The 27,117-nt window shown below is 41.2% G+C and overlaps 1 protein-coding gene across 1 annotated transcript in view; it reads right to left on the bottom strand.

Annotated features, from left to right (window-relative positions):
- Positions 1-27,117, bottom strand: part of stat5a (signal transducer and activator of transcription 5a) — a 59,960-nt gene that overhangs the window by 6,926 nt on the left and 25,917 nt on the right. Inside the window, 11 exon segments of the mRNA XM_039825014.1 lie at positions 130-252; positions 731-818; positions 1,645-1,824; positions 4,882-5,037; positions 5,475-5,626; positions 5,731-5,861; positions 7,348-7,506; positions 7,509-7,521; positions 8,468-8,557; positions 9,864-10,020; positions 10,384-10,521. Coding sequence (XP_039680948.1) covers positions 130-252; positions 731-818; positions 1,645-1,824; positions 4,882-5,037; positions 5,475-5,626; positions 5,731-5,861; positions 7,348-7,506; positions 7,509-7,521; positions 8,468-8,557; positions 9,864-10,020; positions 10,384-10,521 — 1,387 coding nt within the window.

Here is a 27,117-nt window from a genome sequence, read left to right as displayed (position 1 = left end):
ACTGTACATCAGTGTGTAGGAGTAGAATAGACAGATTGCCACTCCTGCAGGAGCAAGAATGGATAGTGCCTTTGTGCATCCACCATGCTAATATATTATTTTCTTCGTTGTCTACCTGCACCCTCTTACCTTCACTTGAAAGACAAGCTCATTGCCTCCGACACTAAACTGGGACTCGAACAGAATGGTGAACTTCTCTTCTGTGACAGATTCTGCTCCTCGCCTGTCCGATCGCTTGATCCTCTTCAAAGACTACATGATAGATGACATGTGTAAGAATAAACGATACTGGATACACGGTACAATTTGGCTGGCAATGCACATGCATTATACATACATACAGTACATGTCTGCATAATTCACTTTGAGTCAGACTACAGGACTGACATGTAAATAATGCATGGAGGTCTCTGATGATTTTTGTGTGATGTAGAGAGAGGCTCTACTAGAGCTGCAGAAGGATCCTGCAAAGCCATTGCTGAGTTGCCATGAGTTTGTGCAATGTACTGCAAAACCCACACTGCACAGTCGCCAGACAATCACAGTGGATGTTGCAGTGCAGCTCAACACGGTTGCTTCTAAATTTGTTTAAATGTTATTTCAGTATACTGCCAATTTATTCTAGAAATTTTAAAGCTTATTGGAAATACATAAATAACAAGTGAAGTTATTTCCCCCAAAGTAAATATATTTACAGCTATTATAGGAAAATATGATTTCAAGCACTTACCATGTTCCTGAAGTGGGCGCTGAGAGTGCCTGTAGTCTGGTGGTACTCCATCACACAGTTATTGTTGAGAATTTCTCCACTGCTGTCACTGAAGGAGAAAGACAATCAAGGATTGAGTCAATTAGCTGTAAAGTCGGCTGTGACGCACTTGAGTGCTGAGAATTATATTCTTCCAAGAACAAATTAAAATAAAATGATGCTCGTTTGGACGGCAGGAGCCGAGTTAAACACATGCAGGGAGTAGGAATGATCTTCACACTCATATAATTGGAAGCTTTAACTACCTCTATCTTTTCTACATAAGAGAACACCAAGCAGTTATTTCTGGGCTGTGGATCGGGTCCCATACTAAAGGGTTTAGATGAGAAACAGCAGATGATGGCTGAGCTGTTGAATTGTTCACCATATAACCACTGGCTTCCTGGCTGACCTACAGTCTTGGAAGGTTTCTATTTGTCAGGAGGAATGTGGAACGAGGCTGTGAAACAGGCTATATGCGGATTCTGCATCCACACCATAGATTCCTCTGAGGCATTGTTCAAGTTCCAGCCATGTCTCTGTGGTAAGGTCTGGAAACACACTAGGCCAGAGTTCATCCTGGGATCCAGTAATCCCAATAGAAAACTAAGAATCCTTATCTTTTTGGTGCCACAAGAGCTCGTCGTGGTGTCCCCACTAAATGAAGTAGGGATACCAAAAATGTGTAAAGAGGAAACAGCAGGATGCGAGTTATCGCTGCAGCGTGAAAGCATTTGTGTGTGTAACGTTATTGTAAACATCTGATTTAAAAAAATTACTAACCATGTCGCTAAAGTGTGAACCTCCATAAAAAACCTCAAATGTCCTTTTTGTAATTGTTTCTAGCATTTTCAGTTTTTAAATCCACAGTGACATGAATGGGGGACTGGACTTACTTCCTTGTGTTCTCGTTCTTCAGCAGGGCCTTGGCTTGCTGTTCACTAATGATGGTGGCTTTGACCTGCGGAGGGTTCATGTGCACGTTCAATTTCCCGCCCACTAGGAGGCGCACTGTAGCGGCAAACTTGGTTTGGGTTTTTAGCACCTGTGGAGGCTGTTTCTCAATGATGAAGGTGCTGTGGAGACAAAAAGGGAGTGAATAGAATGAATTACAGGACAAAGCCCTGTTGATTCTGTGGCTTAGTTAGTTATGGTGCAATATGTCCATAAGCTGTGCTGCACATAATCTTCTCCCCTATGGCCAAACATAAATGTAAAAAAAAAGAAGAAAAAAATGTAAAGTTTTGCTTGCATGTATTCTACCAACATTAGAATGAGCATGCAAATATAGTGGCTAATAGCCATAATTGCTTGTTTGGATGCATTCTCACAGTTTACTGTAGCTAGTCACAATATCCGTATATTTCCATCCAAACTGGGTCTCAATTAGGGCTGGGCAATATATCGATATTATATCGATATCGTGATATGAGACTAGATATCGTCTTAGATTTTGGATGTGGTAATATCGTGATATGACACAAGTGTTGTCTTTTCCTGGTTTCAAAGGCTGCATTACAGTAGAGTGATGTACTTTTCTGAACTTACCAGACTGTTCTAGCTGTTCTGTTATTTGCCTTTTCCCCACGTAGACATTATGTCCACATTACTGATTATTATTTATCTAAAATCTAAGTGTGAAGATATTTTGTGAAAGCACCAATTATCAACCCTAGAATATCGTTGCAATGTCGATATCGAGGTATTTGGTCAAGAATATCTTGAGATCTGATTTTCTCCCTATCGCCCAGTCCTAGTCTCAATTGTGAATTGCAAACTAAAGTGAACACAGAATCTAAACAATGCATGTTTAAAACATACAAAAGACTGCACAAATGTTTTATGGGGTTTACATGCTTTCAGCGTGTTCATTAGACTTTAAGTACACATACAATGTGTTTGATGTGAAATGCTGAATGCAATCTTTTTGTTTACTATGAAAACTCCACATGGCTCCTTTCAGCTCGACTGACCTGCAGATTTGAGAACATTAGCCTTTGCACACTAATGGAAGGTATTGAAGGTAATGAAAGTAATCACGGTGTATAAAACCTACAGGGTCAACAATTAATTTCTTCTGACATAGTTGGTGTGAATTTCTGTTTTCTGATTACCACATTAACACAAACAGAGAGTGAGAAGTGAGACAACAGCAGACACAGCCTAATGATTAAGCCTGCAGGCTCAGGGGCACTTTGGAAGAAAATACATACTGTTGTTATGTGCCTTCAAGCCCTCTGGTCTTTAGCTTAACTAAGTGGTGATGAGAAGACAACATTCCACTATTCTCAGCCTAAAACCCCCTGGGGCTTCAGGGGAGTATAGAGAGGATGTTCTTGAGGAAACATAACCTGTGTTTGTACAATGCATAATAGCAGTGCATTACTGTGTGGGTGCGGGCTTTTCTGTGGCCAGAATTCCACAGGATAAACGTCCTGTTCAGAGATGCTAAAGGGCTGAAAGATCCTGGCAGATATGCCTTTGGGGCCAAAACGTATGTGCAGCAAAAACTTGCTACACTTGAAGTTGCTTTCCTTTAATCTTTTGCACACAACATTCTCTTTGACTCTGCAGATCTCTTTAGGTGCATTTGACTTCTATCCTTTGCCTCTGGACTTATTTGCATTCAGCATAACACTAGAGTCTTAATTCTCACCTGGACCTAGATACATTCAAACCCTAAATGTAATCTAACCTAAAGGTATAATCTTTAAGATTTTTTTTTTTTTTAAAGATAATTTTTTGGGCATTTTTAGGCTTTTATTGACAGGACAGCTGAAGAAGTGAAAAGGGAGAGAGAGGGGGAATGACATACAGCAAAGGGCCGCAGGTCGGAGTCGAACCTGAGCCTGCTGCGTCGAGGAGTAAACCTCCATATGGGTGCCCGCTCTACTAACTATCTGGGTGCCCAATTTTAAGATTTTAATAAAATCAGTTGAATAATTGATACTATTTATGGTAAAAAAATGTTTTCCTGCAATTGCCACTTAATGTCTTTACAGTTAGTAATTTACTCTCTAATAATAGTTTTCATTGATAGTGGTGGAGTCCGCCATTCTCGTGCTGGATGAAACGTGGACAAGTCCAATTTTATCTCAATAATAACACGCTCGCTGTTCACTTTTCAGTGTCAGAGCTGCTTTACGTTACTGCTAGTGCAAACTTAACATTTCCTACTGCTGCTTAAAAGCATTTAACTGGTGAAAAACGTGACTACTTTAATTATGAAACAGGAAATGCATCTACAAAACAAGAGAGTTTTAGATTTTTTTGACAAAGGATCAATTATAAATATTCCGGGGAGTAATGGAACAAGAAGGAGCAAGCACAGTGAGCTGTTAGATGAAGAGCTGCAGGCGACAGGCTCCATGCCAGCAATGTAACCAACTTTAATGTGCCCCGCTGTTGTGTTGAAAACTACTTGCGGTTGAAATTATCATTGACTGACTTCTTTATTAAAACAACATGAGTTTGTTTGGCTGAAATGTAAACATATACACCAGTTTCCTTTCTGTTCTATTTCTGACAAAGTTGACTATTTCTGACTTACAGTACATTTTACAAAACTTACTTACTTACTTACTGAAAGAAGAAAATACAAACAAATATGCCCACAAACATACACATTCTTTACAGCATTGGTTCCCGAACTTTGGTACATGACATGATGTAGAGGCTACGCGGGGAAAAACAATTATATAAGAGTGCGGGTGTGGGGGTTACATAGCTGAAGGTTTGAGTCTGAGGTTGAAGTCTGAAGGGGTACTAGAGTGTAAAAAGTTTGGGAAACACAACCCCTACAGTATACAGCAGCATCACTCGGATTTAATCGTTAGGTGGATACACTGAATGCCTGCATAATTTAATTTTAGTAAAACATGTCTCTCACTCACTCTGTTGTCTACAAAAGCAACTAAGGTTGTGTAAATTAGGACTTGCTTGCATAAGGGGCCCCCACTGAGTGCAGGAAATAGTGATGCATCAATGTACATAACACCCCCCCCCCCCACCTGCACACATGCTGGGGCTGATATACTTGTATTGACACTATGCTGACCTACATTCATTGTTCATTCACATTCAGTCAAGATTCACCTCTAAAAGTACACACACACACACACACACACACACACCTGGTGACCAATGCTGAGATGATATCTGTGATAGTACTGTTGAGTTCGTTGAGGAGCTCTTCAATGGGGCCGGGGATTGGCAGCTGCTGTCTGAGGTGTTCTGCCCTCCGAATCTGCTGCCTGTTTTGCCAGATGGTTTCTGCCAGCTTCTCACACCTGACAAACAACACACACACACACACACACACACACACACACACACACACACACACACACACACACACACACACACACACACACACACACAGTGTAGAAGTAAGAATTTAGGCCTAAGCATAGACATGGCCAGAGGAAATATGTTTACTGCAGAAGGTTTTACTCCAGCATACCATTAGCCATTTAAATTGAAACAGGATAGTTACAACAAATCTATGATGGGATAGCTTTTTTCATCCAAAAAATACAAAGAGAACACAGCCATTCTGAAAAGTTTCTGAAAAAAGAGACATGTCAGATAGTCTGTGTATATGTTTATTAGAACATATAACTTAGAACTCAGCAGTAGTCAATTGAGAGCTTGTAAACCTGTAACCCTTTGCCTTGTGAGGCAGTCTAGTGGCTGGGATCTTGGTGGGAGGTGGAAGAAAACTCACCAGGACTGCAGGATGTCCAGGCCTCCCTCCGGCGGGCCCCCGTTGCCTGCCAGCTGTTGCCGTCTCTTCCACTGGATCAGCTCGTCATCCAGAATGATGGTCTGCTGCTTCCTCAACAGCTGCAGTGTTTTCTGGTGCTTCTCTGCCAGGTCCTGCACATTAACAGAAAAGAGGAGCTTTGACTTGCAATCACACAGTGGCACTCTTTCACATACATACAGTATGTTTTCTTTAAGTGTGCATGTTCATGTCTTACCAGTCTGTATTTCTGTAGTGTGTTGGCCTCTCTGGTCAGCCATGCCTCCACAGTGGCTCTCTTGCTGAGAAGGGCGGGCTCCCGTAGCTGTCGGTCAGCAGGGGGCAGCGTGGCCAGGCTGGTCAGCTGTGCTGTGGAGGGTTGGGGTTGTTGCCATCCAAATGGGGGAGGGGTGGGGAGGAGTTAGAGAGGAAGGGAGGAAAACAGAGATGACGTAAAAATATTTAACATGTGCACATACATGTACACCTGAGAAGAAGAATCATTTACTTGAGATAACCTTCTCTAGCATAACACAGACGTCAAAAAAACTAGGTGTGTTTTTCTGAATGATGCAATATAAATGCAAAGGTTGCTGGTTATGGAGACTCCAGGTGTTTGTTTTTCATTGCGGATCTACAGCATTCAGCATATTGCAGACAGCTGTGAAATACAGTATATGTGGAGTATGGAATGATCTTCTTTTTTCTTTTCTTTTTTAAATACAATTTCCACCTTGACTATTTTCAAGCTATGACATATACTAGATTGAAACCATTCTTTAAAACCTTTATTTAGCACTGCAACTCCACAGTTTAATTGAGCCGCACACCAAACCACTCAGGGCTTCAACAAGTGATTATTTCTTTATTGTTTAAAAAAATAAATACTGAAACGGTAAATAGGTGTTGTCCAACTTACAGTCAAAATTTTAAATGTATAATATTTAGAATGAAAACACAATTTGAAAAACTTGAACCAGCAAGTATTTGGCTAGATTGACTGTCGAATTACTAGGCTCGTTCGAGATGAGCCAGATCTGCGCAGAATCGATCACCGGCGATCGGCGCCCAATGCATGCCGGTTAGATTTGTGTCCGACTTGATCCCGACTTGCTCCGACGTCATGCACACGTCGGCAACGGTAATCTCACGAGACCAAGGCGGCCGCAGTTCTGAGACGCAGGTAGCACAGTTGCTTTTCACCAACTGCAAGAGCCAGGCGGACGCAGGTGGACCCAGGGCATGCTGGGAAACGCCTGTCAGCTGATCGGTTCAGAATCGACTCAACATGATGACGTTTTATATAAACTTTTTATTGATTTTGAATTGGAGGGATTTTAACTGCAATTTGTCTGATTTAAAAGCTTATTCCTTACAGAACACATGTTGTGAGGCTGATAGTGATGTTTAGAAGTCAGAGAGACTAAATCTGTTCAGATTACAGATCATCTACAGTCTGTTGTTAATTAAAATCAGCAACAGATCGCATGTAGAGCATTTTGACAGCTACTCTGTCATAATAAAACCAACTGGAGACTGTGTAGGAGCTGATATATGGGTCTGATAACATTTTATTAAATCGGAATCGGACCCGAACGCACCACAGTGTTTGTGTCACTTCCTGTTCAGCCTGAAGGCTGCTGGAGTCAGCTGGAAAACTGTCCGACTTGAGAGCGGATTTTTGTCCCCGCCCCCCACTGCTGCCGCCTGCTCTCGTCTACTTTACAGGCGAGGCGCAGTTCATCTCGAACGAGCCTACTGATTATCAAACAATTGACAATAATTTTCTGTCTAATTAAAAACATTTGCATTACTTTAGAGTAGCAATAAAAAGATGAAAGTCCTCTGGTCTTACCCTGGATGCGGAGGCTCTCCTGGTACTGGATGATGAAGTACTCCTGGTTGTGCTGGAGCTTGCGCAGATCATTCTCAGTGTCCTGGGTCAGCAGTCGAAGCTCCTCAAAAGCTTGGTTGATCTGTTGGTATTTCTGAGACATGCTGTCCATCATCCGCACACCGGAGAGCTCGACTGTCAGTTACAAAGTGTGATTGAGAGACAGGCATAGAGAGAGAGAACCGGAGGAAATGGCCGGTTTGGGAACAGTAAATGGTATGGTTGCATGGCCTGTATATCGTGTGTCATTGGGTTGTTTATGATAGTTGTTAGGGGAAATGGCTGGCCACTGGTGAGCTGAGCGAACGGGGATATCTGTGGGGGATGGAGCAGCGATACGAAACAAAGATGGACTTGATGCATTGACCCCTGCGTGTGGCAGCTGGGCTATTTGACTATAAAATCCCTAGCGACCACAAGCCTGATGTGAACACTGCAAATACAGAGGGAAGAAATGCATTTGCTTATCATACTCAGGCAGACTGCGTGGTCAGTTAAAGGTCTGAACGAGAACACTACAGTGCCTAAAGGTTCAGACTAAACACGGTGAAATTCAATCAGTCCAAATATGCATTCCACTAATAGAAAAGGCATGTCGTGATTGGAAATCAATTCACCGCAGGAGTTGCTGAGAGTCACATGTTTTACGCACAGCTGGCTTTATGGTCTTATCGCTCGGTGCTTTTCATTAACTGTGAAATATTTGACTTCCCTCCATATCGCAGTGTTGCAGTGGAGAAACACAAAAGGTTTACTTTTACAAATCCATATTACAGCATGATTGAGTAGGTATGACTGTCCGCATTTATAATAATGCAAAGGAATCTGCAGACCTTGGGGGGATAAATGGAGGAAACGGAGAGTAGTTACACAATTACCCAGCCTCTGAATCAGTCACCGATATGTAGTTGAGCTTCTGTTTGTGCTCTCAGGCTTTGTACAGGATATGCAATGAATAATGCAGGTGTTTTTCTAAGCAAGTTTGCAATTCAGTGGGGATGTCTGTGTGTAGACAAATAAGCAGAAGTGTGCATGCAGGTGTAAGCTTGCGTATGTATTTTACAGCATGCATCCTACTCACATTGGTGGCCTCCCTGACGAGCCTCTGCTCTGTGTAGAGGATGTGTTTGATGCATCGGACCAACTCCAGAGGACAGCGGTCATACGTGCTCTGAAAGACAAGGAGCACATATGCCTTGTTAAGGCCTGTTAGCCCCTGACGAGTGGAGCGGACTCGCGACGCAGGACTCACCAATTTAGTCGTATCAAGGAAGCTCGCTAAGTTCTGGAGCCAAAGCCAATGCGGCAGACCCACTAAACCCATTAGACGAGCTAATGAGACCAATCTCTGAAGTCCGCAGCACTTCATATATGATTCATTAGCATACACACACATTGTCACACACACTCCAGAGTTGAGTGGTTTATGTGTTACTGTAATATTTTTTCCTCTGATAAGTAGTATAACAAATTGCTGTTTCACTTTCAGTTTAAAAGATACTGTTGTGAGTCAGTTGGTGATATTCTTGTTGTTTCTGGCTTTAAGTCGGAGAGTGACACTGCATTAAAAGTTGAATTGTTTTCATCAAGCTGAGTTTATGAGGACACACACCACACTATAATGAGAAAAGAGCACAGGGCATCAGCAGTATTGGTTCTCCTGTGTTATTTCCTAACAGGACACATTTCATATATTACACACAACCACATCAGTATGCTCACAATAAATGAAGGGAAAACAGAGTGGAAGGGATTGGGATTGCAGTGTGATGTTGCACAGCCAGCCCCCTTCACCCTGTTTCTCTGCCTGGTTTCAGGGAGGGGAGAAGACAAACAGAGGGACGGATCTGTGAGCAGGGAGCTTGATCATAAATCACAGCGGTGGCTGGCTACCAAGGCTCTCACTTGGGTTGTCCTTGTTTTCCTCATGGTGGATACAACCTGTTCTTAAAAACATATTGTCCAATGTGTGCTCTCCCTAGGAACAACAGCAAACAGATGTCTCTTCCAACCACTTGCTTATCATTTTCTCACTTTGTTCAAACGAGAGCGTTTTGCTGAAAAGATTATATCATTGCAATATTATTCCGGAGTTGGTTTTGGCTTGATTTGATTTGTTTGGATTGCGTGAACAGTAGACACATCATGCTCCATGATTTTTTTGTATTTCAGACTTTTTAGCTATAGATAAAGTATCAAAGTAAATTCTAAGACCACAAAAACAAAGTTTCTTTTCCTGATAAATCTGACAAATAACTGAAAGCCACAGTTGATATACTGGCTTTGGTCTTTATGTGTTCTCAAACATTGGCCCTAGTAACCCTCATGCAGTTGCTCTTTCTCTGCAAACCAAAGCCAAAATATCTCTCAATCAGACTGGCTGTATGAACAGGAAAGTAAACTAGTAAGGTACTGCATATTCCTGGGTATTCAGTGCTGTTCTGGTGATTGGTGAGGTATATTTCCAAAAGACTTACCTTGAGCTGGCTGGCGTAGTGTCCCAGTTTGATTTTGAGTAAGAAGCCGTCCTCTCCCACCTGGTGCTCGGCCTTGTTCTGCAGCTCCTGGATCAGACTGTCCAGCAGGCGTTTGGCCTTGAACTCCTCCTGTGGGTTCTCCAGGTCTATGGCATCCCTAACAACACAAAACACACACATGCATGCACGCAAGACACACACATACAAAAAAGCAGACATGGAGAAATAAACGCACATGGTTAATAAATGAACATCAAGATGTTAAAAAATAGAAAAGAAAAAGCAACTGTCCAAAAAATGCTCTCATGGACAAACATTTGTGCAGGCATAAATGTATGCCACACACACACACACACACACACACACACACACACACACACACACACACACACACACACACACACACACACACACACACACACACACACACACACACACACACACACACACACACACACACACACACACACACACACACACACACACACACACACACAGTTTGCACCACAGAGCAACTCACCAGAGCTGGCCCTCTATCCACTGGGACAGGTAATGTCGCACCTCAATGGGGAAGTGCTGACCATACAGAGACTGCATCTGGTGCAGAGCATCTCCCTGGAGCTGCTGGGCCTGGATCCACACTGCCATCTTTGACACCCTGAAGTTGAAAAAGTGGTTGTTATGAGAGAGCGAAGAACACAGCTTAAAGAAAAGAGTAAGGTGATAAGAAAAATGCATCATTTAAGGTCATATTACGATGTGCATAGGGGCCGTAGTGCGAGTGATGCTTGGTATCTAAACAGCTTTGAGAGGGATGTCTGTTTTAGCCTTTCCAAAAGAAAAATGCAAGTGCAAAAGTATGAAGAATGGTTTAAACAGTGTGTTTATCTGGCCTAACATAAGAAGCAATCATTAGTATTTTCCGCTAACCCGGCTCACTACCTGCAGTAGTAAACGAGGTCAAGGAGCAAATAATTAACTAATCACATTACGTTTGTGGGTTAACAGGTTCCGTAAACTGGATAGAGGCCAGACTTGGATGCTAATGGAGTTTAGGGTATCATTAGCGGCTCCGTTCTGATTTTTAATAGATTGGGGTAAGTTTATACAGTCATCTTTTAAACACATCGTTTAGCCCACACCCTCTCACTTGTAACGTTAAAAGTGAACATCAAGTTTGAAAATGCAGACAACAAGCTCAGCAGCAACCAAATAGGGTTATGTTACAAACAAAATAAGACTGATCATACATTTTTATTTATCATATTAGTACTAACTAGCTCTGCCTGGGAAAGCTTTAGTTTCAGTCTACAGCTACACAACTACGTTTTCATTTTTAAACAGCGTTTTGAAACAAAAACAATCTCCATCCACACAAGCGTTTAGACTCCGTAGCAGAACTAATCTCCGTTTATATTAACACGTATAAGTATTTTAATATTACATCATGCATACAGCCTTCATGTGTATACTTAAAGGTCCCATGGCATGAAACTTTCACTTTATGAGGTTTTTTAACATTAATGTGCGTTCCCCCAGCCTGCCTATGGTCCCCCAGTGGCTAGAAATGGTGATAGGTGTAAACCGAGCCCTGGGTATCCTGCTCTGCCTTTGAGAAAATGAAAGCTCAGATGGGCCGATCTGGAATCTTCTCCTTATGAGGTCATAAGGAGCAAGGTTACCTCCCCTTTCTCTGCTTTGCCCGCCCAGAGAATTTGGCCCACCCATGAGAGAGAGACATCATGGCTTTCAAGCAAAGTGGCAGTTGGTCAAGGTCACACTACCACCCTCCACCCTGCCCCCCCTCTCTCCTCCTCAATAGCTACAGACACAGAAATGGCACATCCTAAGGAAAGCTTATTGTGGGACTGGCTCTAGTGGCTGGAATTCTGCACCAAGGCTGAACTTCAGATACAGTATTAGGGGACAACTAAGGTCTATATAAAAGCATCCAAAGAGCACCATGTCATGGGACCTTTAAGAAATGTCTATATAAAAAAAAAATCTGTTTTAAAATGAGTCAGCCGAAGACAACATTTTCTAAATAATTATGGCGCAAGGGTTAACTTAATTAGCTAGCTGGCTACAGCTGATATAATCTGCCAGTGGCTGTTGTCATTTCAGCCAGCGAAATCAACTGGTTTTGTCTACCTCTGTGTGAAATCAAGTATCCACTGTTTAAAAAAATACTAATTAGAAGTGTTAAATCTGCCACCTTTATCATGAACTGAATGTGTGTGTGGTGCAATAATGGAAAGCTTGACAGTGGAGCTGGACTTAGCAAACAGTCAATTATCTTTAGCTTGTAGAAATGTCACACGATAACATAATTTGTTAAGGAAATTGACTAAATCCACAATGAACCAAACTAACATCTAACATATAACTACGAGCTCACAGAGTATAGATTTGGTTAAATGAAAGAGTGTTCAGATGTTTCTGGATTCCCTCTTAGCCTCAAAAGGTGCGGTCTTTTCTCTGAACAGGTTGAGGACTTAAACAGGCTGCTCTGTGGAGACAACAGATCCACTTTGAGTGTTACTTTGTCTTAGTTTAGAGGACTCTGTGTTGGGTCACTGATACTTGTTTCCAGTCAACACACCCACTCACCCTTCTCAAAAGTGGCACAGTCACTGTCAGTAAAAGACTGAGTGATATGAGTACGCGGGAAGTTTGTGGTGCACGTATATGTGTGTGTGTTTGTGTGTGCATTTGTAGGTACTTGTGGTGTCAGTGGTTCTGCTTGACAGTGTGTGCATCAATGTAAATGTAATTCAAACAAACAGACCTCCACACGGCATCTAAATATCTATTTCCCTTCATACCCCTAGTTTACAATATCCACAATACCCACACGGCATTCTCCATGCTGTTGCTGTTAAACTTGGAGAGAGGTTTCCTTTACCCTTCCCATTCTAAACCTGTATCTCCTGTTGAAAAACAGAAGCTAGTCAGTAATTTGATATCAGAAGGATTCCCTCTACTGTATACAGAGGGCCCCCCTTTCACCCTTATTGTTAATTCTTTCTTCAGAACCACTAGCCTGTCGGATTTGTTCGTATGAAAAGTGAAAAAGAAGAATGGGAAATAAGTAAGTAAGTAATTTCCTCGCTGATGCACCTCTGTACAGAAGGTAAACACAGATCCTGAAACATCAATCTGCCAGAAATTACAAAGAATATCAAACTCGGCACAAAACAAAACAATAAACAGGATAATTATACCCAGAGAAACTTGTGAAACTGAATAATAACGAAATATGTTAGGACTGTAAACAAGAGAGCAGCCTATTTTTTCACATGATATGGAAATGCCCAAAACTGCAAAACAAAAGTATTTTGGAAGAAAGTTGTATGAAAGTTGTATATTCCAATGTTCTAAAAGAACATTGGAAGGGGGGGTAGGTGTCTTGTATGTTTATGTATTTAAAAAAATTAAGAACTGGAGAGCTTCTTGGAACTAGTGTTTGTGAAAATATGACGATGCTCTTAGATAAGGAGTCAAGGAAAAATCCAAGGCACTTGTCTTTAGAAAAAATCTATATCAATATCAGTCTCAATATAATCAGATTAAAAACATTACAATCAATCACTATATTGAATTAATGTGCACATTGCCTGCTCTGATTAAAATTACATAAGCACCACTTTCGATCAGTTTCTTTTACCCTGGTATAAGTCCTGAAGTAGATTACTATCACCTTAACAATTTAAGTAGAGATTGATGTTACAATCTTTAGTGTAACATGTGTATTAGATTTTAATGTATATATGCATGTGTGTTAATATAATCACATGTGGTGTATGTGTATAGGCATAGAGTAATATGTCTATACACAAATATGTATATGTATCAGTAGTATTTGTTTATATAATTGCATGGACATCTATGTTGTGTATACAGTATATGAATGTGTGAAAGTGCTGTGTGTAAACCTGACACCTGAGATCAGTGTTTATTCCAGGGCATGGGTGTACAGTATACATATCTTACTCAAACATCTTGTCATTTTTTTTTTCTCTGTACCTGACCTGATAGAGCATTTTGTTATGTAAAACAACTTTCCCCTGAGCATGACAAAATAAAACATATGATAAGAAGCGTTACAGTAAGTTTGCACAAAAAAACTTCCCTGTACAAAAAAATCAACCGCGGGCACCTGGATATCTCAGTTGGTAGAGCGGGCGCCCATATATAGAGGTTTACTTCTCGACACAGCGGGTCTGGGTTTGACTCCGGCCTGCGGCCCTTTGCTGCATGTCATTCCCCCTCTCTCTCCCCTTTCATTTCTTCAGCTGTCCTCTCAATAAAGACTAAATAAACAAACAAACCGCAAAATTTAGGATCCTACGACTTGCACAAATGACCTTCACCGGATAATAAATACATTTAATGAAACATTTAAAAACCTTCTGTAATCTGATCATCAGACAAAGCGTGTGTGTACATGTCATGGCACAAATAACCCATCATAGCTGCGCCCATATGCGTAAATGTTCACCTACTACTGTGTAGTCTATATCCTCAACGTTCCACTTCCGGGATTGCTTTGTTGCCGCAGGAAATTCTGCCGGATGCATGTCTTTTCGCTGATGTCCGTTACAGCTAGCTAGACTATCTGCCCAATCTGAGTTTTCTCTCGCACGACCAAAAACAACAACTTTTGAACGTACACGTTTCACCAAAACAAGTTCCTTCTCGAGTTCATTTTGCAGCGGCTCCGTGCGGAGCTTAGTGCCGCCCATGACGATTGTGATTGGTTTAAAGAAATGCCAATAAAACAGAGCATGTTTTTCTCCCATCTCGGAGTGCTGTGTGGACTAGCCAGACTCTCCTCCGCAGCGCTGTGGAGGATGGTCTGGCAAAGCGAGACTACTACATGTGTGTCTGAGGTGAGATGAGCTCAGAAAGATAATTCCACTCCTTATGGCATTTTTGCCGTAGACACTAATACTGTCAGCCTATGATAATGCTCCTGCACTCATATCCCACTGAATGTGTCACAAACTTTAACCTTTGACCTTCCAGCTTGTTTATATCCACTGGAGACTTCAGACTTTAGAAAGAAGGCACATTCATGCTGCTATGATAGTACAGTGTTGTAGTTCTACGAGCGGCTCACCTCTCTGTGGAGCAAAAGCTTTCCTTCAGTAAACTTTTAGCCAAAATCACAACAACCACACTTGATTTTAAGGGACATTATAGTGTCACAATTAAAGTAATTTTTCTGTACTGATCAAATAAAACGCACAAAGAACTCAAAAATATTAGACAAATGTCTTGCATAACTTCAAACCATTATAGCTTTAAAGCTGAAATGTGTGATGCTTTTATTGTTATTTACATAATATATGATTATCATATTCAGCTGTATGACAGTGGTTTGAGATGCACTTTATAGGTGCCCTGCCACACGTATTTCATTACGTTGTGGTAATGTCTGAAGTTTTACCAAGGACTCTAACATTCTTTTGTGGAAAAAATGCCTTGCTTACCTTGTTTCAAGCCATTCTAGCATGGTATTGAAAGCCTGCAGGAAGACTGAGCTCAATTTCTGCCAGTTCTCATTAATATTCAAAGAGCTAAGCTGCTTGACTCTGATCAGCTAACAGCTAGCCAATGAAAGCCTGGCTATCAGCATACTTTACCCAGCGCAACTGGGCGAGCTCATGAATAGTAATGAGCTCAGGCAACACCACGTCAGACTGACCAGCTTTTGTAACTGGCCTGATTTCTCTGCTTATTTCTTATGAGTGACTAGAGCTGACAGAGGAGGTAGCAGTTCATTTTCACATTCACAACATAACACAAACACATATGGACCTAACATATTTCAAAAAATACAAGTAAAAACGGTTTTGTGTGGCAGGGCACCTTTAATAGGTTACCTATGCTGGTTAATGACACTTTTGCTACCTGAAACAATGAGCTGAACATTCACATTCACAAACACACCAAACACTCTGATCTTTGCCGTAGTTTGAACATGCAGATTGTTTTTCAGATTGTGTATATGATGGAAAATCAAAGACATTTTCATGTCTTTAGAAAAGATAAATAAAGTGCTTTTCAAATGAGTGCTCGTTTTTATCTGTGAGGGCATCATTAGCGAGCATCAGCACTCATACTATCAGCTGATTGGAGGAGGAACCGAACAGGAAGAGGATGAAACCTTTTCTACCACCTCTTTGTGTGACACCTATCGTGGGTGCAGGACTGTTTTTCTGTACCATCCTGTATTACACAAACAATTAAGCACAACAAAGCATGCTGGGAGCTAAAGCTTTAAACAGTGTTTGTTGAGCTGCCAAAAGACTGTGACAAACGAGTAGTGTTTACTAGTGTGTTTGTCTCTTTAACAGCTCTCTAAGGTGGAGGCTCCAGGCGCTGTTTGCCCCACATTAGCGCCTCCGTTCTCACCTCCAGCAAGAAAATTAGATGCTTCCCAGCAGCTGTTTCACTCTGACTAACCGCATCATCCAAATGCCCTGACATGAACCCGAGATATGCTGTGAAAACTGAACTCTCTTTCTTTGCCACTGTCCTCTCTTTACATGAAACACTGTAACATGTTACCTATTAGTACCACTAACTCCACTGCAGATAAAAAAGAAAAGAAAATGAAAAAACACCTTACCTCTTGCCTTCAGCTCTGTGTTACCATGTAACAGCAGGAAACTCTAAAAAGGAGCACCACAAACCTGAGACAGACAGAGACAGAGATACAGAGAGACAGAGAGTCAGAGAGAGAGAGAGAGAGAGAGAAAGCAAAAGGAGGAAGTGAGTCAACCTCGGGTGCTTCTGAGGAAGCCGTCTTTTTTTCAAGGACTGGAGCATTAACAAAAAGCATGAGAGGTTGAGAGAGAGCTGAAAGCATGAAAGGGAAAGTCCACTGAACAGATTTATCTTTGTCCATTGGGGCAAAGAACAGTCAGACGATCAGACATGTTGACCTGTTGACCATCACAGCCAATAGTATTCCCAGATTAGCTACTGCTTTATCCGGAGGTAAAACCAAGATATCACCAGTGATCTTGGTGAGTAGTGTTGTCACAAAGATACACAAAAATAAAACCCAGGTTGTTATATGTATTTTTCCTTTAAAGGTCCCATAGTATGCTCATTTTCAGGTTCATACTTCTTTTTCTACTAGAACATGTTTACTTGCTTTAATGAAAAAAAAAATAATAAACATTATTTTTCTCATACTGTCTGAATATACCTGTATTCAACCTCTGTTTGCAAAGCTAAATTTTTCTTGAATAAGCCCAGTCTGCTCTGATTGGTCATTGGGCGTTCGGAGTCCCTGCGCCATCACTACAGCCGGGGAATGACTGCACTTTCTACCTATATATAGTATAGTTGTGACCAGAGCATGTGAGTGGGGTGGGGCGGGGATTTTTGCTCTTCGCTCACAGAGCTGTTCATTCCTTTTGCTTCCCCGCTCAAAGCCACTCCACTCAATATTGCTCCACGCTCAACTCAGATTTCACCCTGGTCTACTCAAATCGCTCACCTCTCGCTCCAATTTTTTTTTTTTAAATAAAGCTGTGTTGTATTTATCAGATGAATGGCGCCCACCCTCCCTTCATACCCGGAGCTCCACCAGCAAAAAGTTCGCCAGGTGATGCGGCATAAAGAAAGAAGGCTGGTGCTGTTAATCTGCATGTACTGTGCTGCAGTAACACAGAGACAGCATAGCTCAGGCATGCTTAAACTCATGGTGTGAGCAGTACCAGAGCGATATTGGAGTAGGGGAGATAAGGCGACGCTCCAACATTATGCTCTGCACTCCATATTACTGAAAGGTATGGAAAGCATTTGGATTCTTTCACAGTATTCATATGGGCACCTCAAACTGCTTTACAATAAAAAAGACATGGAAATCTTTCTACAATTTGGGACCTTTAATTCTTGCCTGCTGAAGACAAGTTAAAGCTTTGTTTTTGTCTCTTTCTCATTAATTCATCTTAGAATAGTGCATCTGTAAACGGAGTGATGAGGGGTCACATATATTGATAATGTAGCATTAGCCGTTTCAAATGGAATTTTTCTTATCTCTTGACTCCTAGTTTTACTTTTTGGTCTCTTAGTCTTGATATTTGCTATGGTGCCTCATCATAATTGTATTCAGAATCCGCCAAATAATTACAATTGTAAGTTCTTGTTTGCTGCTTATTGTTATTGATGTTATTGTACGATTAAGAAGATGTAAAAAAAAACAAATGTTGCTTGTATGAAGAAATGGAGTCTGAACCCAATGTTGTTCTGCAATAAACATATTTAAAAAAAAAAAGAATAGTGCATCTGTGTAGTAATAGGAAAAGTCCAGAGGGTGTTTGGCTTGATCAAGAGGCTAAAAAGTGGCATGGCAGCTGCATAAAGCTTTGAGCTACAGCCTGACAGACAGTAAGACTGTCATTATGAAGCACACAGCGCCAGAGAATCTGAAGTCTAGCTTATCGTGATCAAGACAGCTCTCATTCCTGGCTGGACCCTGAAGAAGAAGAACAGCAGGAATCCACATGCTGGCTCAAATCTCCAGACAAATATGTGAGTATTCTTATTATACTGTCTGGACCTGTCTTCCTTGGCTCAATCCTTCTTAGCTTCTCTGCTGTCCAGCTTGTTTGTTCAATTTAACCCTCTCATTACCTAATAAATTTGCTTCCAGACTGATGAGTGCAGCTCCATACCCACTGGAGAGGTTTACTGAAACAGTTATCACAGATGTTTATTCTACTTAAATAGGGGCCTTATATTAATGCTCACTAATGTGTTCTCTTCCCATAACAGAAACTATGAAGCACTGCTGGCTCAGTTTTCTGGAAAAAGAGTGATGCTACTTGAAAGGGGAAGCCTTCTGACTCTACACAGGAGGTTATTATGTCAGCTGGACAACTTACACATCTTCACATTGTCTCAGGAGACAAGGATGGGCAAATAAACAGTACAGTAACAGAGCAATCAAACATAATAGCCCTGCAGCCCTGCCATCAACGTTGCATTTGTCTAGTTTATAGAAAGCTGGAAAGTAAACCAGTAGTTATTTCTAGACCTTAATTTGTGGTGTTATATTTGGATTGCAACACATTGTAAGGTGTTTCTTGTATTTTGGCCACTCCCTATATTTATGAAAACAAGTGCAGTGCCTGTTCAAAACAATGCCTTTTCAGAATGGTCCGATGGTTGGCCTCCGTTATTGCTTCTTGCAGCTTTCTCGAGAATCGCTCATCCAATCAGCGTAACACTCAACAACGCACTTCCTTGGTTCCTGAGCAAAACACCTGCCATGACATAGTTGCTAAGCTAGGAATGCTAGAGTATACACGTTATTTGCTAACAGCTAGCTTTTTGGGACCAGGCTGTTTCCGGGAACAAAAGCTTTCATTCCAAAAGTTACATCGTAGATGTTTGAAATGTATGAATTTGCTACAATGTAGCAACTCCAATCTCTCCATCTTCATCTGTTCTTGAATGTACTGTAGTGAGCTGTACCAGTAACAGTTAATAGAGGTACCCTACACAGTATGTACATAACGCACTACTCATAAATATGTCCCATAGATCTCAAAAGCACTCAACACTGCACTTCCTTTGGTCCTCAGCAATCAACCCACCAAGCGTGAAGTCAATTGGATGAACGGTTGTCGAGAAAGAAGAAGAAGCCCATTTGACACATGCACTACAAACATGAAATTACCTAGACATTACCCGGCAGGGCTGTATGTGAGAAAGCTAATGTCCGAATCGGTTGGATCGGACATCAAACAGGGTTTACCCTACCAGCTCCCAAGTACAATCTCCGACTGAGCTCATGTGAGAAGAGTGCAGAGTATTCACAGCGAACGAGTGGCCGTGTTGATAACATTTCTATTGCAAAACCGTAAAAAAATAAAAACATCCGAGGGTGAAAAAAAAAAAGGATGATTTACACAAAGACGGCAACGAAAATGTCTAACTGGAGAGACAACGAGATTCGGGAACTTCTGTCGGTAAGGGCCGCAATGCCGAAATCGTCAGGCAAATTTAAGGAACCGCAAGACATACAATTGTTTATGACCAAATTACGAACCGGCTTTCCCTGAATTTGTGTAATCCACGCCATGTCCCGTCTGATGCTTGTCTAAATCAAACAAGTACTTTCAGTAAGTGAGAACGCATTTGGCACGGCCTCCTGTTGTGTGCTACATGTGTGAAAGGGAAACTCCGGACTATCGGGATCTGATTTCTCGGACATTGTCCAGGTTCATATGTGAAAACAGCTATAAAGACAGACACAGACATACTGCCATTTGAGTTGGATACACACAAGAACAAATACTTCACTTTCACATTGGCTCATCCTTCAAAGATCATCGCTGTCATTAATCTTTATTGCCATTCTTTTCCAACAGTGGGAGAAAGGTCTTGGCTCCATCTCCAAAGCCGTTTTCACACTCGCACATACATTTTTCTTGTCAAATATGAATTTACTGCCAACATATTTTCCTCTCATACACACACACACACACACACACACACACACACACACACACACACACACACACACACACACACACATACACACACACACACATACACACAGCAGATAAACCAATTGAACACCATGGTAACACCAGACACTTATTTGGCTTAACTGATGAATTGCCAGTTAAACGACTGAATCCATGTTGGCTTCCAGTGTTTGATTCCACTCTCTCAGATACCACACGATAACAACACACACAGTTCAACATCGAGTTAAAGCAATATCAGTCTTCTCCCTCAGTCCCTTTACACAACGTTGGCAAGGATGGAAGGAACAACTACAGTGGTTTTCTTTTTCACCCACTGTGCAGAATTGTGGCATATTAATGAGTTAAGAATGACTGGATAAAAAAATCAGGAGAATGGGATCCAGATAGCATTACGCAACTGCTAAAAACAAACTAGAACCGGTCCTAACCTAGGTGTAGAGGGTTCTGTTGTCCATAAAGTAAGAGAGGACTGCTTCATTTTTACTCTTTCGGATTGTCTATAATACTGAACAAAACTATGCCATGAGCTAAAATGAAGGTGCTTGCCATTTTATTTCATATTTTAAACTCAATACTTGTAATAATTTTGTGCATGTGTTATCTGTCAAGAAACCAACATACAGCCTGAAAAACACATTTTATAACATTTTACATTTTCTGTGCATGTAGGGGGTGATGTGATGAGTCTCTTCTCTCTCTCTCTCTCTCTCTCTCTCTCTCTCTCTATGTGGATGTGGAATCACAATAAGCAACTCAAATTCCATCCTGAAGTGGTTAACTTGCTAATGTTGTTGTACCTGAAACCTTAAAAATGTACATTTCACAATGGTTGAGAATCATTTTTAAATGTCTTGTTATCAATGCCAATCACAGCATCTGGTCAAACACATCAACTAATGGAGTACAAAACAGAAGATAACTTTAATGTTTTTGTATGAGTCAATCAGTGGAAAGTAAAGAAAAATCCCTCTCACTCTACATGAGGAGAAGTCAACAAAAAATAAATGTGTTATTCCAGCCAAGCCCTCACTAGCGTGTTCTGCCAAGGAGTATTGAGTACACCATGAGCTTCAAAACATGGAGAGGTTCTGGGTGAGTGTGCTCGTGTGAGGAGAGACCAAATAATCTATCAAGCAGACATCCTCCTCTGCTGACTGATATGTTTCCATGATCTTCACTTGTGTGTATTATATTACAACTTTAGACATCCAGGCAACAGGAACAACACTACAATCCCTCTTAAACTAGCCCTGAATCATCAATTCAACAATCATCAATTTGCAACAATCACAGCACAGTTTTGGCAGAGTGTTTTAAAGCCCAGCTAAGATGTGTTTTTATTTTTTTTTCAAATTGTTCAAATAACAATAACGCAACAGTTAAATGCTTCGGAAATATGTAATAGTGTGTATCAGGCAAACAACGTTTCAGCCCAAACGTTTAGCCATTTAGCCTTCATCCTGGCCTGATTCTGCACTATTAAATATTTTTTCGGAGCATTAAACTGTTGTGCGAACTTTACCTTATTTGAAAATTTACTTTTTTGTCCTGCACCAGCAACTACATGAATGTGCACAACATTGTCTTGTTTTCTTTTTTTTTTTTTTTTTTTTTATTTCCCAGGGTCTTAGGATACAGTATGCCTGCATGTTCGTTTAGCTGGCTCTGACGTGAACAAAGCGAAATTGAACACAAACTCGTGTCACCCACTCTTTCCTCTGAGGAAAAACTGCCATTCATCAACGTAAGCACTTCCTGTTAGGAAACTGAAGTGCCACCCACCATTCAAAGCAATCTTACCGCTCTCCTTTACACCAAAGCCCTGTGAACACCAGAATCGAAAGGGTACATGCACAAACAACAGGCAATATGATGCTACAGCTAGTTTTGTGGGTTTTAAAAAGGACCAGACTGGTGTTTTTGCATGTTTTATTAAAAATAATCCTGCATACTTAAAGTGATGGTTCGGAGTAATTTCACCCTAGGGTCCTTTGCACCATGATCACAACACCCCTTTCTAAACAAAAACCCCCCAAAAGCTTTTTCACCCGTGTCGAACATTGGGAGCGTATAGCGTGCGTAGGTTATCAGCTGATAGCTTAGGGCGAGGGCTAATGGATCCGGTGTCTCTTAACATTACCCCACTAATAATACCCCGAAATGATACCAAACGTCTACAGTAGTACAAATAGGTTAATGCACTCATAAACGATGGATTGTAAAATTTGTAGGTACACCAGAAGTTTATGTAAATAACACTTGCCTGCTGGCTTCTGCTCTGCTGCTGCTGCGTGCTGTTACTACCGGGCAGTAAGAGTGCTTAGGGACATCTACAAATTACAAAACCGAAAAGAGATGCAACAAAAATATTTATTAATTTAATGATTAAATAAGGTAATGTCTCCAAACTTACCTCAATTATTACTTGTCTCCTGCTAGTTATACTACAGCAATTACTTTAAAAAATAAGTTAAATTAAAAAATATTTTTGTTGCATCTCTTTTCGGTGTTGTAATTTGTAGATGTCCCTAAGCACTCGTCTTACAGCAGCAACAACAGCAGAGAGCAGAAGCCAGCAGGCAAGTGTTATTTACATAACCTTCTGGTGCACTTACAAACTTTACAATCCATCTTTTTATGAGTGCATAACCTATATATACTAGTGTAGACCTTTGGTATCATTTCGGGCATTATTAGTGGGGTAATGTTAAGAGACACTTCGGATCCATTAGCCTCTGCGCTAAGCTATTCAGCGGCTAACGCTACTCTACGCTAACTCTCCCAATGTTCGACCCAGGTGAAAAAAGCTTCTGGGGGGGTGTTTGGCTCGAGGTCATGGTGCAAAGGACCCTAGGGTGAAATTACTCCGAACCATCACTTTAACATTACTGACTAGCCTTTTGGACTGATGGATTCAGTGTTTCTTATATCTCCAAGTAGCTCATGATTCCAGTTTATGTCAGTGCAGTATGAAAATTAAATTGCAGTGACGCAATCAGTATTTTACTTTTTACCATATAAATTACAGGTATTCAACATTTACATATAACTGAAGGCTATGATGTACAGCTGAAAAATAACCATCCACTTCTACATTTCGAACATGCTTTTATAGCCTTAAAAATGTTTTAATAAAATGAATTGTATCAACAAACAATTTGATTTGCAAGGTTTTAATCCTGTGTTTTACATTTTATTAATGGAGGGATCCTTTAGTGCCTTTAAAACTCACTTGAAATAAACACTCACAGTGAGCATTGTGCTGCCTTAGTTTCTTTATCAAAGTAATACGGTGCTGCATTATAAAATACAGACATCTGAATGGATGCATTGAAGAGCTGGTAAGAAGCTCCAATCAAGAGTCAGCTGCCTCACAGGAATCTACCAAATTCACATGATCCTTTCCACAGTGTCCATGTTTACTTGTTTTGTCTGGGTTTGATTTTACATAAACACATTTCTTAGAGTAGCTGATGAATGTGATGCTGTGCAGAAGCTGGCTCTCAGATCTTACGTGTTGGAACTTCCCACCAGCATATGGGCGAACCAGTGCTTTCAACTTCATTTCATAAGACAAACAGAGCAAGTTGATTTTCTGACATGAAGTGAAACCAATGGGTGCTTGGAAGACACAATATTTAAAACATCCACATTTCTTTACCTACAGGGTGTGGGCGATTATTTTGTCAAGCATCAATTATTTTGTAGTTAAATCAGTTATTAATAGTTTTTATTGAGACACTACAACTAATTGAACCTAGTTGACAGAGTCTATTCTAGTCTGGGCCAGCTGCTGTTGACAGTCAAAAGATAACATTACACAGTGTTTGGTTTCACAATTTATCCACTGATTTAGTTGCCTCCTGTCATTCTCCCTAAAATTGTATGACTGGAAATAGGACTATCAAGAAAATGGCCATCAGATGAAAAAAATAGTACAGTGTGCTATGAGTATTACACGTTAATCCAGTTCACTCAGGTTTCATCAGCAAAAGTTCACTAACCTACAGCTCTTTGCAGAGTTTACTGCCCTTGTCCACATCTCTCCATTCACCATTTCACCCAAATCTATCTATCCCCCCCCCCTTTTCCATGAATTGCATGATACATGAGGAAGGCAAATAGTTTTTTGAAGGATGACTTTTTCTGTTTTAGTACAGGGCACACACACACACACACACACACACACACACAGTATGGGAGGTTGGCTGGGGATATGATCCTAATCATAGCCTACCTGTTTACCCTCAAAAAATTAATTTCAGTTGTAAAATTAATTCCAAACCTATGTATCCTTTTTACATAGAACATTTCGTTATTTATTCAACATTTAACACTCCACACAAAATAAAACCTCTCCCTCTCCCCTCCCAAACCCATAGGCAAATAGCCTCGGGAAGGAACTTGTTTTGGTGGAACATGTGTACGTTCAAAGGTTGTTTTAGTCGTGCAACAGAAAACTCAGATTGGACAGATAGTCTAGCTAGCTGTCTCAATTTACCATACAGAGATCTGAGGAGCAGTCAACAATAGTCCTCATAAATCCACCAGAGTTTAGAATTCCAACACAAAGAAAGCGGAAGGTAACGGATCATCTGGCGGAAAAGAGGGACATCAGGCGGAATTTCCGGCGGCACCGGAGCAATCACGGAAGTGGAACATCGTGGATATAGACTAGCCTGTCTGTACCCGCACCACGGCTGCTTTCGGCTCACCATTATATTATATTGCAGCAAACGCTGTTCACATGGAGTTTTGAAAAGGGTAACCACACTTGCAACCGCTTTACCAGCATTGTCGTGACTCAAACAAACCGCCAAAGTGATGTAGCTTTGCTCCGTCCGCACCTCTGCGCGCGTGTGTTGGAGCCCCAGTCTCTGTTAACATGTAGAGAGGACAGATATGCTTGTGCGTACTGCGCATGTGTGGGTGCTGTACTGAGCATGTGTGGGGAGAACAGAGAGTTCCCCATTTTTAGATAGATGTTTGACAATGCTGATATAAGCAGGTCGTAGTGTTCTGAGCTGCGGAGCCTTTGATTTGTCTCGGCATGGCTGCAAACCTTTCTTTCGATAAACAAGGCGAAGAGCAGTTACAGCTGCATCATCTGGTTGATCAAAAAATGCATATAAAGATAAATTCTGTATATGTAATTATGCTGCTGACGGCTGTTAATGTAGAAGCCCAAAGCTTGAAAGTATTCTGATCCCAACCTAAACAGATTTGTTCTTCTACTATTATATACAATTTATTTTGAAAAGAAGTTTGCAAATAAACGACAAGATTTAACATAAGCAACACATACTTGACTTGTGACAGGGAAAAACAAAAACACACTTTGCTAATTATTACAGAACTTTATTTGTCTAGGTAAATAAATGAGTCCTAAAATAAACACCTGGCTCCGCTGTCTGCAGTCTGCACTGCCTTCCTGCTACCCTTCCATGGTCCTCTATTCTCCTCCCTCCATCTCTTCCACAGTCCAGCTGCTCCATGACAGAGAATGGCTTCATTATCACACCCACCCTGAGCTAGCATTTATAAATAACACCTCAGAGTAAAACTGCAGCGTGTAAATAAAGCCCATAACTTACTTCAGGCATTATATCCAACACATGTGGTTGCATCTATTTCCACAGCAATGGTGACCCATTCAGGGATATTTAAAAGAGAAACATAACAACCTTTAAAGGCTGGTCATCCGCAGCCACAAAATACACATACACAAACCTTCAGAGCAAGAACGTGAAAAAGGACAATGATTGCGAATAGTTCAAACAGAAGGACAGTTTATGAAAGGATGGAGGAGGGTGTTGGGGTCAAGGGGCAGGGTAGAAACAACCAAACCCTGAAATGCACTGGAGCAGCAGTCAGGACGCCCAGGCCAAACATCCTCATAACAACACCAGCACAGATCTGGCCTACTGCTCTCCTGCATGCAAACATTACAGGTTGGCCAATTCCCATTTTGTCAAATCATCAACTTTTTCAGCAGACAGACGGCACAAGCACAATCACTGTCGTGAATCATCTCCAGACTGAACTATGTGACAGTTTGAATTCCACATTTATGTTTACTTTGCCAAAGTTTTAAGATTTAAGGAGCATGTTCACAGCAGATTCTGCTTTGATTCAAATTCGGCAGCTGGAACAGTTCAGCAATCTGTCTCCACTTCAGACTGTCTGTCTGGCCGGACATGAAGGTGGATCCCTTTATTGACTTGCACCTCCACCTAATCTGTGGACATGAGAACAAGCTGGTGCAAACAAGAGGATGAGGCAAAAATACATCTGTAAAACTGGCAACAATCATTGGTCGAGGGTCAAACTACTGTGACTGTCAATTCACGTTGAACACACAGAATCTAAGAATGATAGGAGAAGGAGACATGTGAGACTTATGTCACACGGGAGCGCATGACAAGCAAATGAGCCAGGATCTCAAAGGGAAGGACAGACGACTACAAGAGGGTCATTGTGCTGTCCAACATACCCTGAGGTGCTGTTGCTATGCTCTAACCCACATCCCATCACGCTGTCAACATGAAGAAGATCACTCATTATAGCTGAGTAATGTGCTTATGTGTAGGCGCACGCACAAGCACGCATTGGAGCGCGCAGGTGGTGACACACGGCTCGTGTGTTGTTTCACATTTGCATGTGGAAAAACTTTAATTAAATATGGCACACAAGAAAAGGAACACATCTGGGGAAAATCAAAACTGTGAGTCGAA

The sequence above is a fragment of the Perca fluviatilis genome, chromosome 15, assembly GCF_010015445.1.
Source record: "Perca fluviatilis chromosome 15, GENO_Pfluv_1.0, whole genome shotgun sequence".
NCBI classification, from domain to species: domain Eukaryota; kingdom Metazoa; phylum Chordata; class Actinopteri; order Perciformes; family Percidae; genus Perca; species Perca fluviatilis.
The sequence above is the reverse complement of the archived record's forward strand: the minus strand, read 5'-3'. Positions and strand labels throughout refer to the sequence as shown.